The 13,375-nt window shown below is 42.0% G+C and overlaps 1 protein-coding gene across 1 annotated transcript in view; it reads left to right on the top strand.

The window, feature by feature from the left end:
• LOC115087120 (probable methyltransferase TARBP1) overlaps nt 1-13,375 on the top strand; it is a 421,872-nt gene that overhangs the window by 289,575 nt on the left and 118,922 nt on the right. The window contains exon 15 of the mRNA XM_029593877.1: nt 3,584-3,777. Within this exon, the coding sequence (XP_029449737.1) occupies nt 3,584-3,777 (194 nt within the window). The remainder of the gene's footprint in view (nt 1-3,583; nt 3,778-13,375) is intronic.

Genomic DNA, 13,375 nt, shown 5'->3' with positions numbered 1-13,375 from the left:
TATCCTGGTTGCCTTTGTCAATCTAACCATCTCTGTTGCAGTAAATCACCGGATCCATTATGTAACTCTTTAAAAGAATCTGACTGGCTCTGTATCTCAGCTTCTGTGCTGCATGTTGCCATGAGGAAGACCAGGCTTCTGCTTTTCAACCTGGCTGGGACTACAGTGCCTGGGGGAAGAAAATTTCAGCCATTGTACATCAGTGACCCCTACTGATTAAATGTAAAATTTATGCTAAGACTTTGTCCAGATATTAAATAAAATCATCAGAGGGTTACTCCACGTGACTTAGTGAATTAGTGTTAGTGAAAGTCTATGTGATAATCTTGTAGAAAAATAGAGGTGGGAGTTACAGCTGTAGCAGTTTCATTAAATGCTGAAAACTCAGGTGGAGTGGGAGCTTTTCAAGTTTTAGGTTGATGTGGTTTTGGAAAATCTGTTCAAATGAGACATACACTGTATGAGGTACTTATGAGGTAATTAGTAAATAATGTTCTTCCAGATTCCTTTGTTCTAGTAGAGATACTAGACAGCGATCCCTTATTTACAATTTTTGTGTAATTTAGCACCAGAAACTTTAGCAATTGGTGTTAGACAAACTAAATGAAATTTATGGGCTTTATTATTAATGACATTGTAATAATTTATCTTTGCAGATAATAGAATAATTTAAATGCAATGGAGAGAGGTAAATAGTGGTATCCCCAAGGATCTCTATTAGGACCAGTGTTTAACAGTATTTGTTAATGATCTGGCAAAGGGATCAATGAGTAAGGTGATAAAGTGTAGTTAAAATATGAGCAGACTGTGAGAATTTGTAGTAGGACCATGTGGGACTAGGGAGCTGGGCATCTAAATGAAAGATGAAATTCAGTGCGGGTAAGTACAAAATAATGCACATGGGGAAAAATAATTAACTATATGTGTATTCCCTATTAGGAATTACCACTCAGGAATAAAACTGAGAATATCATGGCGACGATATACAGATCTGTGGTGTGATCGCACCTTGAGTATTGTGTACAGTTCTGGTCACCCCATCTCTAAAGTGATATAGGAGAACTAGATAAAAGTACAGAGAAGGACAACAAAAATGAGTGAAATGGCAGCAGCTCCTTTATGAAGAAAGGAGTCTTCTACTTGGGGACGTTATAAATGAGAGGCGATATGAGAGAGATTTATAAAATCATGAGTGTTGTGGAACAAGCTAATAGGGAATGGTGATTTACTTTTTAATATACTTTCATAGCATGTCCCCTAGTCCTAGTAGTAACTGGTAGATTTAAAAGAAATTTAAGAGAGTATTTTTTTCAGTCTATGTACAAATAGCTTTATTTTATTTATAGCGTCATGACATTACATACAATAATTGTGATGTAGAAAGCAAGTATGGTGGTTAAGTCTGCCAAATCCAAAATTAAAATTAATTAAAACTAGCATAATGTTTGAGATAGTACTTTAAAAAAGCTATTGAATATTTTAAAATGCAAGCTTTTAGGGGTTGCTAAGGTCCAAAAAAAATAAAAGAAACAAGTTGGAAATTTGCATGCTTATTGTGACACTGATGGTAACTTTCAAATCAGCACATCAGCCTGCGCCAAGATATGTGGTCATTTTATAACATATGCGTGTATATGTGCGCATATTATAAAATAGCCTGGCCGCACGCACATGAGCACCAAATTTTAAGTGGACGCACATAAATCGCACGTCTGTCACATAAGGCGGGGAATTATAAAAGGGGCGCACGTCCATGCCATTGCCACTTTAACAGTTCATCCACCAGTTAACAGCTAGATCCCCCCTGGATGATAGCCTACATTCCCTACAGTTACTGCAGCCCCTTTAAACCCCTCAGAAATGGCTTAATTGTTTCATTTTATTACTTACACGTTCTCCATAGCAGAAGTAAAGTTGCAAGGCAGGGGGTCTTCGGTATGCGCCCAGGCGCATATATATTTACATGTACATCTCTTGGCCATGGCCCAAAATGCCCATGCCCTGCCCTGCCCAGAGCATGCCCACACCCTGCCTCTTTGTAAACTTAGGTGTACATGTAGTGGGAGATATACACGTATCTGGAAGGCCTTTAAAATTCAGCATGTGTTCGCTAGCCCGTCTTATGCATGCATCCCCCAATTATTGCACATGTTGGACTTTTAAAATTCACCTTTTAAGAACATAAGATTTTCCATACTGGCTTAGACCAAAGGTCCATCAAGCCCAGTATCCTGTTTCCAACAGTCGCCAATCCAGGTTACAAGTACCTGGCAGGATCCCAAAAGGTTGATAGATTCCATGCTGCTGCTTCCAGGGATAAACCCAAGTCCACCTTAATAATCGTTTATGGACTTTTCTTCCAGGAACTTGTCCAAACCTTTTTTTAAACCCAGCCACTCTAACAGCTTTCACCATATCCTCCAGCAATGAATTCCAGAGTTTAATTATGCGTTGCATAAAAAATATATTTTCTCCTATTTGTCTTTAATCTATCAACTTCATTGCATTTCCTCTAGTCTTTGTACTTTTTGAAAGATTAAAGAGATGACTCGTTTTATAAACCTCTATCATATCTCCCCTCAGCCATCTCTTCTCCAAACTGTTTCCTCTTCCAATTTTCTCAACCTTCGATCTATTCCTTTCCGTATACCTTCAAGCACTTCTGTGCTTCCTTGAAGCACTAATTTCTTCCATCCTGTTCCCACCAGTCCTGCAGTTCTTCCACTGCACCTCTGATCCCTTCCACTTCAGTAGGCTCTGGCAACTTTAGTTTGAATAAGCATAGACTGGAGTGAGAATGCTTATAGGTTCCACCTCTCACGCACACGCTCAAAGGGTCAGGTCCACTGTGGCACCCATAAGTGCACTCATTCAGTTCCCACACTTGCTGAACCTACTCCCACCGGAATCATGAGCTGCAATAGGGCAAAATGGATTGGTAGTCAGGAAGGGGGTGATGTGGCAAAAGGAACCAAAATGGGAGGATTGGGCATGCAGAATGGACTATGGGTCTGGGGGAGAGAAGGGATGGGAGAAAACACATAGAAGGTATCATAGGTCTTGGGTAGTAAGGACTGAAAGGGATTGGAGATATGCAATGTGGTTGCCTCCATCCCCAGTGCCCACACTGTCACAGTTTCTTTCCCAGACTGATCCAGCTCTCCTAACTCATGTTGGTGATGCTTTACTTGGATGCATTTAAATACAATTTTGTAGGAGAGCTGAAATATCAGTAAGTACCTCTTCTATCAAATTTCATTTAAATTCAGCCATGGAGAGTGCTTTCAATATATGCACACAGTCAGACAGGATGACAAAAGGCAGAATTTCCTCTGAAAATCCGCTAGTGAGCCAGTGCCCCAGGGTGCTTTATCTTGTGTAGTTTAGGGGACATACCCTCCCCCCCCCCAGGTATGCCACACTCCTCCTTGTACAGAGCGGGAGGATTTACCTACTATAAACATTTTGAAAATTATTTTGGTACTACTTTATCTTAAATCATTTGTATCCCATTTTTTCCATTGTTCACGGCACGGGTATTTATTATGGCAATATTTTTCCCTCTTCCTTTTTTTGTTACTAGGAACCAAAACTTGGAGAACAGATTCAGAGGGTGGTTAGCATGGCCTCATTAGCTGCCATATGTGAAATTGCTGGCCAAAAGCAGGAAATGCAGCTTGAATCCTTAGATGCTGTAAAAGCCTTGATAAGATTCATTTCATTTGCTCCTCTTAATCAGGCATTGGAGAAACCCAGCAGCACAGAAGAAAAATACAGGTATGTATGTAGTGCTGCTGAAATTATATAAAGCAGATTTTTCATTAAATGAAAAAAAAGTAATTTTCTGGGTACTATGAAAGATGTTTTATTTTTAGACTATGTTCTTAAAAGGTTTTTTTAAACTTGTACTTATGCAGAAAATGTTAGATTCTTCTGCTTATCCCCACCTCAAATAGAGATATTTCTACCTAACCCAGGGGTCCCCAAACTATGGGGCACATCCAGTCCCCAGAGCAATTTTGTCTGGCCCGCCAAACCTTCGTTCCTTGCCAGTCATATGGACCTGCGGAGCAAGGTTTACCTGAGAAAAACAAAGTGTAGCCAGGGCCCCAACCCCACCAGTAAGCCAAGAAATGTCACACAATGGTGGAAGGAGGAAGTGCTGGGGCCCTCCCCCCTCCCCCCCCCAAGCAGAAGAGGTCCTGTGAAGTGAGAGGACTTTTTGTGAGTGACGGGAGGGAAGTGGAGAGGAAAGAACTGGAAGGGAGGGAGGGAAAAGGAGTGAGGGGGATGAGAGAGAGTGTGAGTGAGGAGGGAAGAGAATATGGGTGAGATGAGAGGGGGGGGGAAGGGAATGTGAAGGGAGCGGAGGGATGAGAGGAAAGGGGGGAGGGGTGGAGGTGGAGGCCAATGTGAGAAAGGGAAGAAGAAAACAAGAGTGCATTTGGTTTACCAGTGAAGTGAATCTGCCACAAATGCATCTACCTGCTATGTACCCTCTCCCACCAGGGGACAGATTGCAGAAGGGGAAGGGAGATGGTAGGGTTTTCAGGAGTATGGCAGGTTTGCCAGCTTCTTACGGTGTCAGTAAAAATATTCCTATTTATTGTTAGCCACAATTCTTAGTGGACTACAGCCCCACATACATAATTGGAAATTTAAAAGAGTAAAAAAAAAAAAATACAAATTGCAGCATATCTATGTAGCGGACGGAAAAAGTGCCAGCATCAGTAAGCTTACCCAAGAGAAGTTTTCAATTTTCGTTTGAAGGTTTTAAAACAAGCCTCCTCCTTTAAGGGTTCAGGGAAACTTAAATCAGAATAAAGAGCCAGAAACAGCCAGCAAATGGTCCCCTTGATTCTTCTAACCCAGTGGTTCCCAACCCTGTCCTGGGGAGCCCCCCAGTCAGTCAGGTTTTCAGGATATCCACAATAAATATGCATGCGAGAAAATTTGCATGCACTGCCTCCATAACATGCACATTTTCTCTCATGCATATTCATTGTGGATATCCTGAAAACCCGACTGGCTGGGGGGTCCCCAGGACAGGGTTGGGAACCACTGTTCTAACCATACAATCCACATTAAGGGAATTCAGCAGGCATTGTCCAGAGAATCTTAAATTCCTTTTGGGTCTACCGATCCTAAGCAGCAAGCTAATACATAAAGAGGCATCATTGTTTACTGCCCTGTGAACCATGGATAATATCTTGAAAACTATTTGCCATTTTATAGGTAGCCAGTGCAGAGAAAAGAATACAGGAGTGATATGATCATACTGGTAGGTACCTATACCTCTGTGGAAACCCTGCCACCTGTCTGCCTCCCCTCTTCTGCAGCATTTCAAATCACTGAAAGGGCCAGACTCCAAGGGACAACTCTACCCTGTCGGTGTGCCGCCCCAGCTCTCTCAATGATTTGAAATTTTGCATGAAGTTCTTTGTGTAAAACGTTTGGAGACTCCTGGTCTAGCCACTTCAGATGTTGGGTAGGTTGAAATGCTTCCTGTGTATTACAACACTAAAATATAATGTGTTAGAGATACAGTGGGAGAAAACTGCTTTAAGCTGCCTTGAGCATTATTTGGCAAGGTGGGCTTGTTGGTGTTTGAGGTAGTTGTGGGTGGATCCTTGGGCCGGTGACAGATGACCACGCCCCCGGGGGAAGATCCCGAGAGGGACCACTGGTCAGGCTCAAAGTATGGCAACAGGCACACACTAGTTCTTTTATTAGACAGTATATGGAACCACCAGAGGTGGCAGTAGTGAGCTGGAAAGCCCGGCTGAGCTGTAGTCCCTCAGATACTGGAACATCGATCCTGGATAACTGAGCTGTAGAGAAACTGAATATAGTGAGTAGGCAGGGTATGCAGAGTTCAGGAAGAGAACTTTGATGGTAACTCTCACACAATAGTCTCTTAGAAGCAGCCCAGGAGCTGGAAAGAAGTAGGCCCTCGAGGGGCGAGTACCTGGTTCCAGGGAACGCTCTGAGAGCAAGATGGTAACTCACTGATGTTATAGGCAGCAATGACTTCCTGGCAGAAGTGGTATTCAATAGTAAGTCCGGGTACGTGGGCACTCGAGGAGCGAGTACCGGTTTCAGACTGCGACCTGAAAGGCAAAGTGAACGAGGCCCCCGAGGAGCAGGTACCTCTGGTAAGTCCGAGGAGGCAGAGTAGCTAGGAGCGTAAGGAAACCTTTCCTTTGTAATCCAACTCCATGCTAACTCGATTAGTTAGCGATTTCAGAGACCTTAAATATCTGGTGGAGATGACGTCACCTCAGGGGGACACCCCTGAGGTTCGCGCCACTGCTGGTACTTGAATCGGGGCTGCACCGCGTGTGTGCCCTTAGGCTGCTGGGAAACATGGCAGAGTGCGGCGTCTAGCTGGTCCGGGGACGCCGGAGGAGAATGGCACGATGACGCCGCGGCAGCCAAACCTCCAACAGGTCGCAACAGGGCTAAAAAGCCAAAATAATTATCCATACTTCTGTCTTTCTCTTGAGTGCTGTGGATCACCTGCTGAGCTGATAAAGGAACACTTTCTGAGCTTTGCAGGGAGATGGAATACTATGGGAAGAGCAGCAAATGCTGTTTGAGAACCTGCCATGCTCCTAATTGTGCTTAAATTTAAAGTGGCTTTGGGTTGAAAGTAACTCAGATGAAAAGAATAATTCAGGATGCTTCTTGGAATTGATATTCAAGAAGGAAGTCATTTTAATATCTATTTCTGAAAAAAAAAAATCACCTGAGGTCTTCATGTACTTTTATTGTTCAGTAGGAGCAGATCATGTGGGAAAAGGGGGGGGGGGGGGGTATTTTGGGTTTTGCAAAGCCTAGAAATGGCCTCATGTAAACAACCTAAACATTTTTATTTTTCAAACTGATCTTTGTCTCCAGAGGCCTACTTTTAACTTTTTATAAAAGCAAAGCTTCCTTTCTCAGAATATGAGTTTTAGACAATTGATTTACATTTTGAAATTTCAGATATTTTTTTTCATACATTAATTTTCACCTGGGGCAGTTTGGCTTAGTGGAGTTTAGGGTCTCATGTTAGGTCACAAGGAAATGTGAACAGTAAGATCCTTAAGGTTCTTTAGAATTGAAGTGCTACTGCAATATAATAAAAACAAATTTCACCATTTGTAAGAAATGCTTTGCCATGTACTAATTTATAATAGTTCCAGAGATGGTTTTCAGGGTTGATGAGTCAGACGAACTGAACGAAATCACTGTGAACCTAGAAGATGTAGTAGGCCAGATTGACAAACTAAAGAGTAGCAAATCACCTGGACCGGATGGTATGCATCCTAGGGTACTGAAGGAACTAAAAAATTACATTTCTGATATATTAGTTAAAATTTGTAACCTATCATTAAAATCATCCATTCTACCTGAAGACTGGAGGGTGGCCAATGTAACCCCAATATTTAAAAAAGGCTCCAAGGGCGATCTGGGTAACTATAGACCAGCGAGCCTGACATCAGTGCTGGGAAAAATAGTGGAAACTATTCTCAAGATCCAAATCATAGAGCATATAGAAAGACATGGTTTAATGGAACACAGTCAACATGGATTTACCCAAGGGAGGCTTAACAAATCTGCTTCATTTTTTTGAAGGAGTTAATAAACATGTGGATAAAGGTGAACTGGTAGATGTAGTGTGTTTGGATTTTCAGAAGGCGTTTGACAAAGTCCCTCATGAGAGGCTTCTAAGAAAACTAAAAAGTCATGGGATAGGAGGCGATGTCCTTTCGTGGATTAGAAACTGGTTAAAAGACAGGAAACAGAGAGGAGGATTAAATGGTCAATTTTCTCAGTGGAAAAGGGTAAACAGTGGAGTGCCTCAGGAATCTGTACTTGGACTGGTGCTTTTCAATATATATATAAATGATCTGGAAAGGAATATGATGAGTGAGGTAAACAAATTTGCAGATGATACAAAATTATTCAGAGTAGTTAAATCACAAGTGGATTATGATACATTACAGGAGGACCTTGCAAGACTGGAAGATTGGGCATCAAAATGGCAGACGAAATTTAATGTGGACACAAGTGCAAGGTGTTGCATATAGGGAAAAATAACCCTTGCTGTAGTTACACGATGTTAGGTTCCATATTAGGTGCTACCACCCAGGAAAAAGATCTAGGTATCATAGTGGATAATACTTTAAAATCGTCGGCTGAGGGTGCTGCAGCAGTCAAAAAAGCAAACAGAATATTAAGAATTATTAGGAAGGGAATGGTTAATAAAACGGAAAATATCATAATGCCTCTATTTCGCTCCATGGTGAGACCGCACCTTGAATACTGTGTACAATTCTGGTCACCGCATCTCAAAAAAGATATAGTTGCGATGGGGAAGGGCAACTAAAATGATAAAGGGGATGGAACAGCTCCCCTATGAGGAAAGACTGAAGTGGTTAGGGCTGTTCAGCTTGGAGAAGAGATGGCTGAGGGGGAATATGATAGAGGTCTTTAAGATCATGAGAGTTCTTGAACGAGTAGATGTGAATCAGTTATTTACACTTTCGAATAATAGAAGGACTAGGGGCATTCCATGAAGTTAGCAAGTAGCACATTTAAAACTAATCGGAGAAAATTATTTTTCACTCAACACACAATAAAGCTCTGGAATTTGTTGCCAGAGGATGTGGTTAGTGCAGTTAGTGTAGCTGGGTTCAAAAAAGGTTTGGATAAGTTCTTGGAAGAGAAGTCCATTAACGGCTATTAATCAAGTTTTCTTAGTGAATAGCCACTGCTATTAATTGCATCAGTAGCATGGGATCTTCTTAGTGTTTGAGTAATTGCCAGGTTCTTGTGACCTCGTTTGACCTCTGTTGGAAACAGGATGCTGGGCTTGATGGACCCTTGGTCTGACCCAGCAAGGCAATTTCTTATGTTCTTAAGAGATTTTGAATTATTTGTACCCCTGGAAGTGAAAACTAACCCAGTCAGAAAAGTGGTTTTCTGGCACCACAAAGTTCATGTAACTTAGACACATTGCTCTATTAAAAAGTATAACCTGGTCAAGAATTTGACCTTTAAAATTTTGTGCCTACACCAGTTACAGCAGTTTTGGTAGCAAGCTATTAGAATACCAGAAATTCAAGGAACATATTAGTCACTATATGCAAATGGCAATGAATGTGTTAATCTTGGCTCTTCAAAGGTTTTTCATTGAACCAGCAAGTTTGCATTAATAGATTGTAATGTTTTATTAGATTTACCAAAGACAAGTATTAATTTCACTAGTTAGTTCAGAATGCCGCAACTTGTTTGATTATGGGAATTTCAATTAGAGATCATGTGTCACCAAGTTTGATCATTTGCATTGGTTACCAATCCAACAATGAATTAAATTCAAGATGCTGACAAATCTATAAGGCACCGATTGGGTTGGTACCAAAATGCTTTATAGTATTAGACAGCTAAAAGCATTATAGGTTTGCACTTTTCACATAAAAACTTGTTGGCAGTGCCTTCTACTAAGGATGTTAATTGGGACATCCTAGCTGCATTGACCTCTAGAAGCAGGGAGATTCTGGATTCTCTGCAAGGAGAATTGTTCTCTCAACTGGTAACAGAACCCTGAGGGAAGGGGGTGATTACTGGGCCTATCAATTTCTTGATTGGGTGACCAGACTTTGATCGAGGGAGAGCATTTGATGTAGTGTACTTTGATTTTCAGTGGTTCCTCATAGATGACTCATAAATAAACAGAGCGGCCTTGGTATGGACCCTAAAATAACTGACTGGGTTAAAAATTGATTGAGTGGGGGGAGGGGGTGATAAAGGGTAGTGGCAAATGGAGTTCACTCTAGGAGAAGGGTGTTATTAGCAGTGTGCCTCAGGGATTGGTCATTGGACCAGTTCTTTTTAACATTTTTGTGAGCGACATTGCAGATTGATGGTCAGAAAAGGTTTGTCATTTTGCCAGTGATACCAAAATCTGCAGCAGGGTAGATAGCCAGGAAAGTATGGAAAATAGGGATCTAGCAAAGCTCAAGGAATGATCTAGGGCATAGCAGCTAAGATTTAATGCTAAAAAAAAAATGCAGTATCATGCATTTAAGCATGGGGTGAAATTCTAAGTATGAAAGAAGAGTAAGGATCTGGGGGTGATCATATCTGATGTTGAAGTGACCAAACAGGTTGACAAAGCAACAACAAAAGCCAGAAAGATGCTTGGCTGCATAGGGAAAAGAATGATCAGCAGAAACAGAAGGCGATATTGCCCCTGTATAGGTCCCTGGTGAGACCTCATTTGAAATACTGTATACAGTTTTGGAGTCTGTACCTCCAAAAGAATATAAATCAGTTGGAGTCTGTCCAGAGGGTGGTTACTAAAATCGTCTGTTCTTCATTCTAAAGCAAATGGGGTCAGACGTAAAGATCTAAACATGTATACCCTAGTGCAGCGATTCTCAACCTGTGTGTCGCAACACACCAGTGTGTTGCCAAGCACCAGCAGGTGTGTCGTGGTGCCCAACATCCCCTTACCCCAGTTGTGCTTCCCTTCTCAGGGGCAGAATGGCCTATCAGGGGCTCGATCATCCCTCGGTGGGCCGATGCAGTTATAGTAGAGTAACGCTGTGTGCCACCGCCAGAGGCCAGGCCAGCGGCGGCTGAAGAGCGGAGAGACCCTGTAAGGCTTGAAAAGCGGAGAAACGCTGCATGCTATCGCAGGAGGCCAGGCTGGTGGGGCCTGAAAAGTGGAGAGACCTTGCGGGGCCTGAAAAGCGGAGTGATGCTTTGTGCCACCGCCAGAGGTGGTTGAAGAGCAAACATCAGGCTTATTGGGCAAAACAATGAGAATAGGCTCCATGTGAGAGAGGAAACTTGTTTGTGTATGTATGTGAGTGGCAGAATGGGAGCAAGAGCATTTGTGTGTGATTGTGAGCTTGTTTGTAAGTGAGAGAGCATGTGTGTGACTGAGAGGGAGACTGGTCAGAGGTGATGTATTTCTGTGAGAGAGACAGCGACTGGTCAGGGAGGTGCCTGGTGTCTGTGTGTGACTGAGAGGGAGACTGGTCAGAGGTGATGTATTTCTGTGAGAGAGACAGCGACTGGTCAGGGAGGTGCCTGGTGTCTGTGTGTGACTGAGAGGGAGACTGGTCAGAGGCGATGTATTTCTGTGAGAGAGACAGTGACTGGTCAGGGAGGTGACTGGTATGTGTGAGACAGAGACCTTGTGTGAGTGAGTGGTAAGAGGACTGTGAGGACAGAGCTTCAGCAGCCCTTGCTGTTTCTGGTGTGTGCTATTGGCCTACAAGGGAAAGGAGTAGGAGAGTTACTGGAGAGGGTAAGTAAAGTTGGCTTTTTAAGTTTATTTTTCTTGATTGACTGCCATTTTAATTATTGGGTATTATGCCATTTATCTGCTGTTTTGAAATAGTTTATTGATATTTGGACAATTTTAAATAATTTTTTAGTTTTAATTGTTGGATGTTAATCTGTTCAGCAGCTGTTTTGTAACATTTATTAGTATAGTTTAACAATTATTTCTGTGTAGGGATCTATAGCAGCTTGGCTTGTTCTGTTTTCCTAATAGGAGGTGTATTGGTATTTAGGGCCTGGTTTAATATTTGTAGTGTTGCTTTTTCTTAGATAGGGTTGTTATTGTTTGAGTGAGTTCCATAATACAGGTGTAACTTTGTGCAGATTAGTTTCTGTGCATTATTGCAGATCCTGGGACTATGTTATGTGCTATATTTCTCTTTCCATTTCTCCTGGTTTGCATTGCATGTAGAGTGTTTTTTTGTTTTTCCATTCCAGTTTGTCTCCATATTTATAATTTGTGGTCTTTCTGTACTTGGTGAAGGGCAGTTCTGTGTGTGTGACTGAGGTGAGGTATTTTACTAGCATATAGGCACTTGATTCAATCTTATTTGTTGTGTTTTCTCAATAGGACATGCATTAGTAGTAAATTACTGTCTTTTCATAAGGAGGGGTATTGTGCCTGCCAGTAAAGATAGTTTGTTTTGCTTTTACTGAGATGTCATCTGAACCAGAATATCTTTTTTTGTATGGTGAGTTGTACGGGTAACGCCCTAGTTCTGCTCTGCACCCATTGTTGGGGGTCGAGGGGGTTCCTGAGGATGCAGAATATATGTTTACATTTAGCCCCATGACTGCACATGTTCAGTGAGTCACACATGTGAGAGCCATCTGTCAGGTGTGTCCCGGCCGAAAAAAGGTTGAGAACCACTGCCTTATAGAAAAGGCGAGATTGGAGGTATTTAAATGTCTCTTTCATATCTCCTCTTAAGTTTCATTGCATAGAGACTCTGTAGTGAGGGGACATGGGATAAAGGTGAAAGGGCATAGACTCAGGAGTAATCTTAAGAAATATTTGTTTACAGAGAAGATAGATGCATGGAACAGCCTTCCAGTGCAGATAGTGGACACAGGGACAATATGGGAATTCAAGAAAGCATGGGACAAGAACAGGGGATTTCTGAAGTAGTAGTAGAGATTGTAGACAGGGTAATTGCTGTATGGTATTTTTCTGCCATCTCATTTCTACGTTTCTGTGATCTACCTTCTCACCAACAAGGCCAATAGCATTGTGGCTGTAATAGAAGAGAATTCAGAATTAGCATACCTCTGCTTGGTTATTGAGAATGCTAAGCCTTATAGCTTTTGCAGTTCATGTAACTGCCATGGTGCATCTCTTTTATGGTATTTATTTATTTTCAAATCTGTTTGAGTTTTTTGCACTTAATATAACAAATGCTTCCTTAACATACATGAAGATGGTGAATTCTGCTCATCTCCATGCATTCAGAACAATTATATAGTAGCCTTGTTCAACAGCCTACAACAGTCAAACCCTCCCCTACCCATATTAGCCCCCATCCATACCTCTCCCAGGTGCATCTCTGTATGAGATGAGTCCAATGGCCCCTAAAGTCTCAGTGGAATAAGGCTTCCCAGAGTCTCAAGCATCTGTGTCACAGCTCAGAGGCTTCTTGTCTTCATGGCTTTCTTGTTGAAGTTTGACCTTGTGTGTCTACCCTTTTAAAATCATCCCCACTATATTGTTCTTACTATAGATGTGTCCAACTTGAAAGGCTTTGAAGCCCTGCTCCCTTTAACAAAAGAGCATACATCAGCCTTCTGGTGATAACAGCAAAACTGAATGCACTTAACAGTTTAAAAAATCAGATTGCCATGAAAATTTTCCATGAAGAGTCAAGTGACCACCTTAACAGATTTTGCCATCCCTAGGCGTGTGGTTTGTCAACCCACTCCCCCACCCCCAAATATACAAGGTTATACAACAGGGAGCAAATGGACTAAGGAACAGCCTCAGTTTCCTGCAGCAGCTCAAGGGTAGCTTGTGTGGCAAAAATTCAGAAGTAAGTTGGCA

The sequence above is a fragment of the Rhinatrema bivittatum genome, chromosome 3 (genome assembly GCF_901001135.1).
Source record: "Rhinatrema bivittatum chromosome 3, aRhiBiv1.1, whole genome shotgun sequence".
In the NCBI taxonomy this organism is placed as follows: Eukaryota; Metazoa; Chordata; class Amphibia; order Gymnophiona; family Rhinatrematidae; genus Rhinatrema; species Rhinatrema bivittatum.
This window is presented reverse-complemented; position numbering and strand designations above follow the sequence as displayed.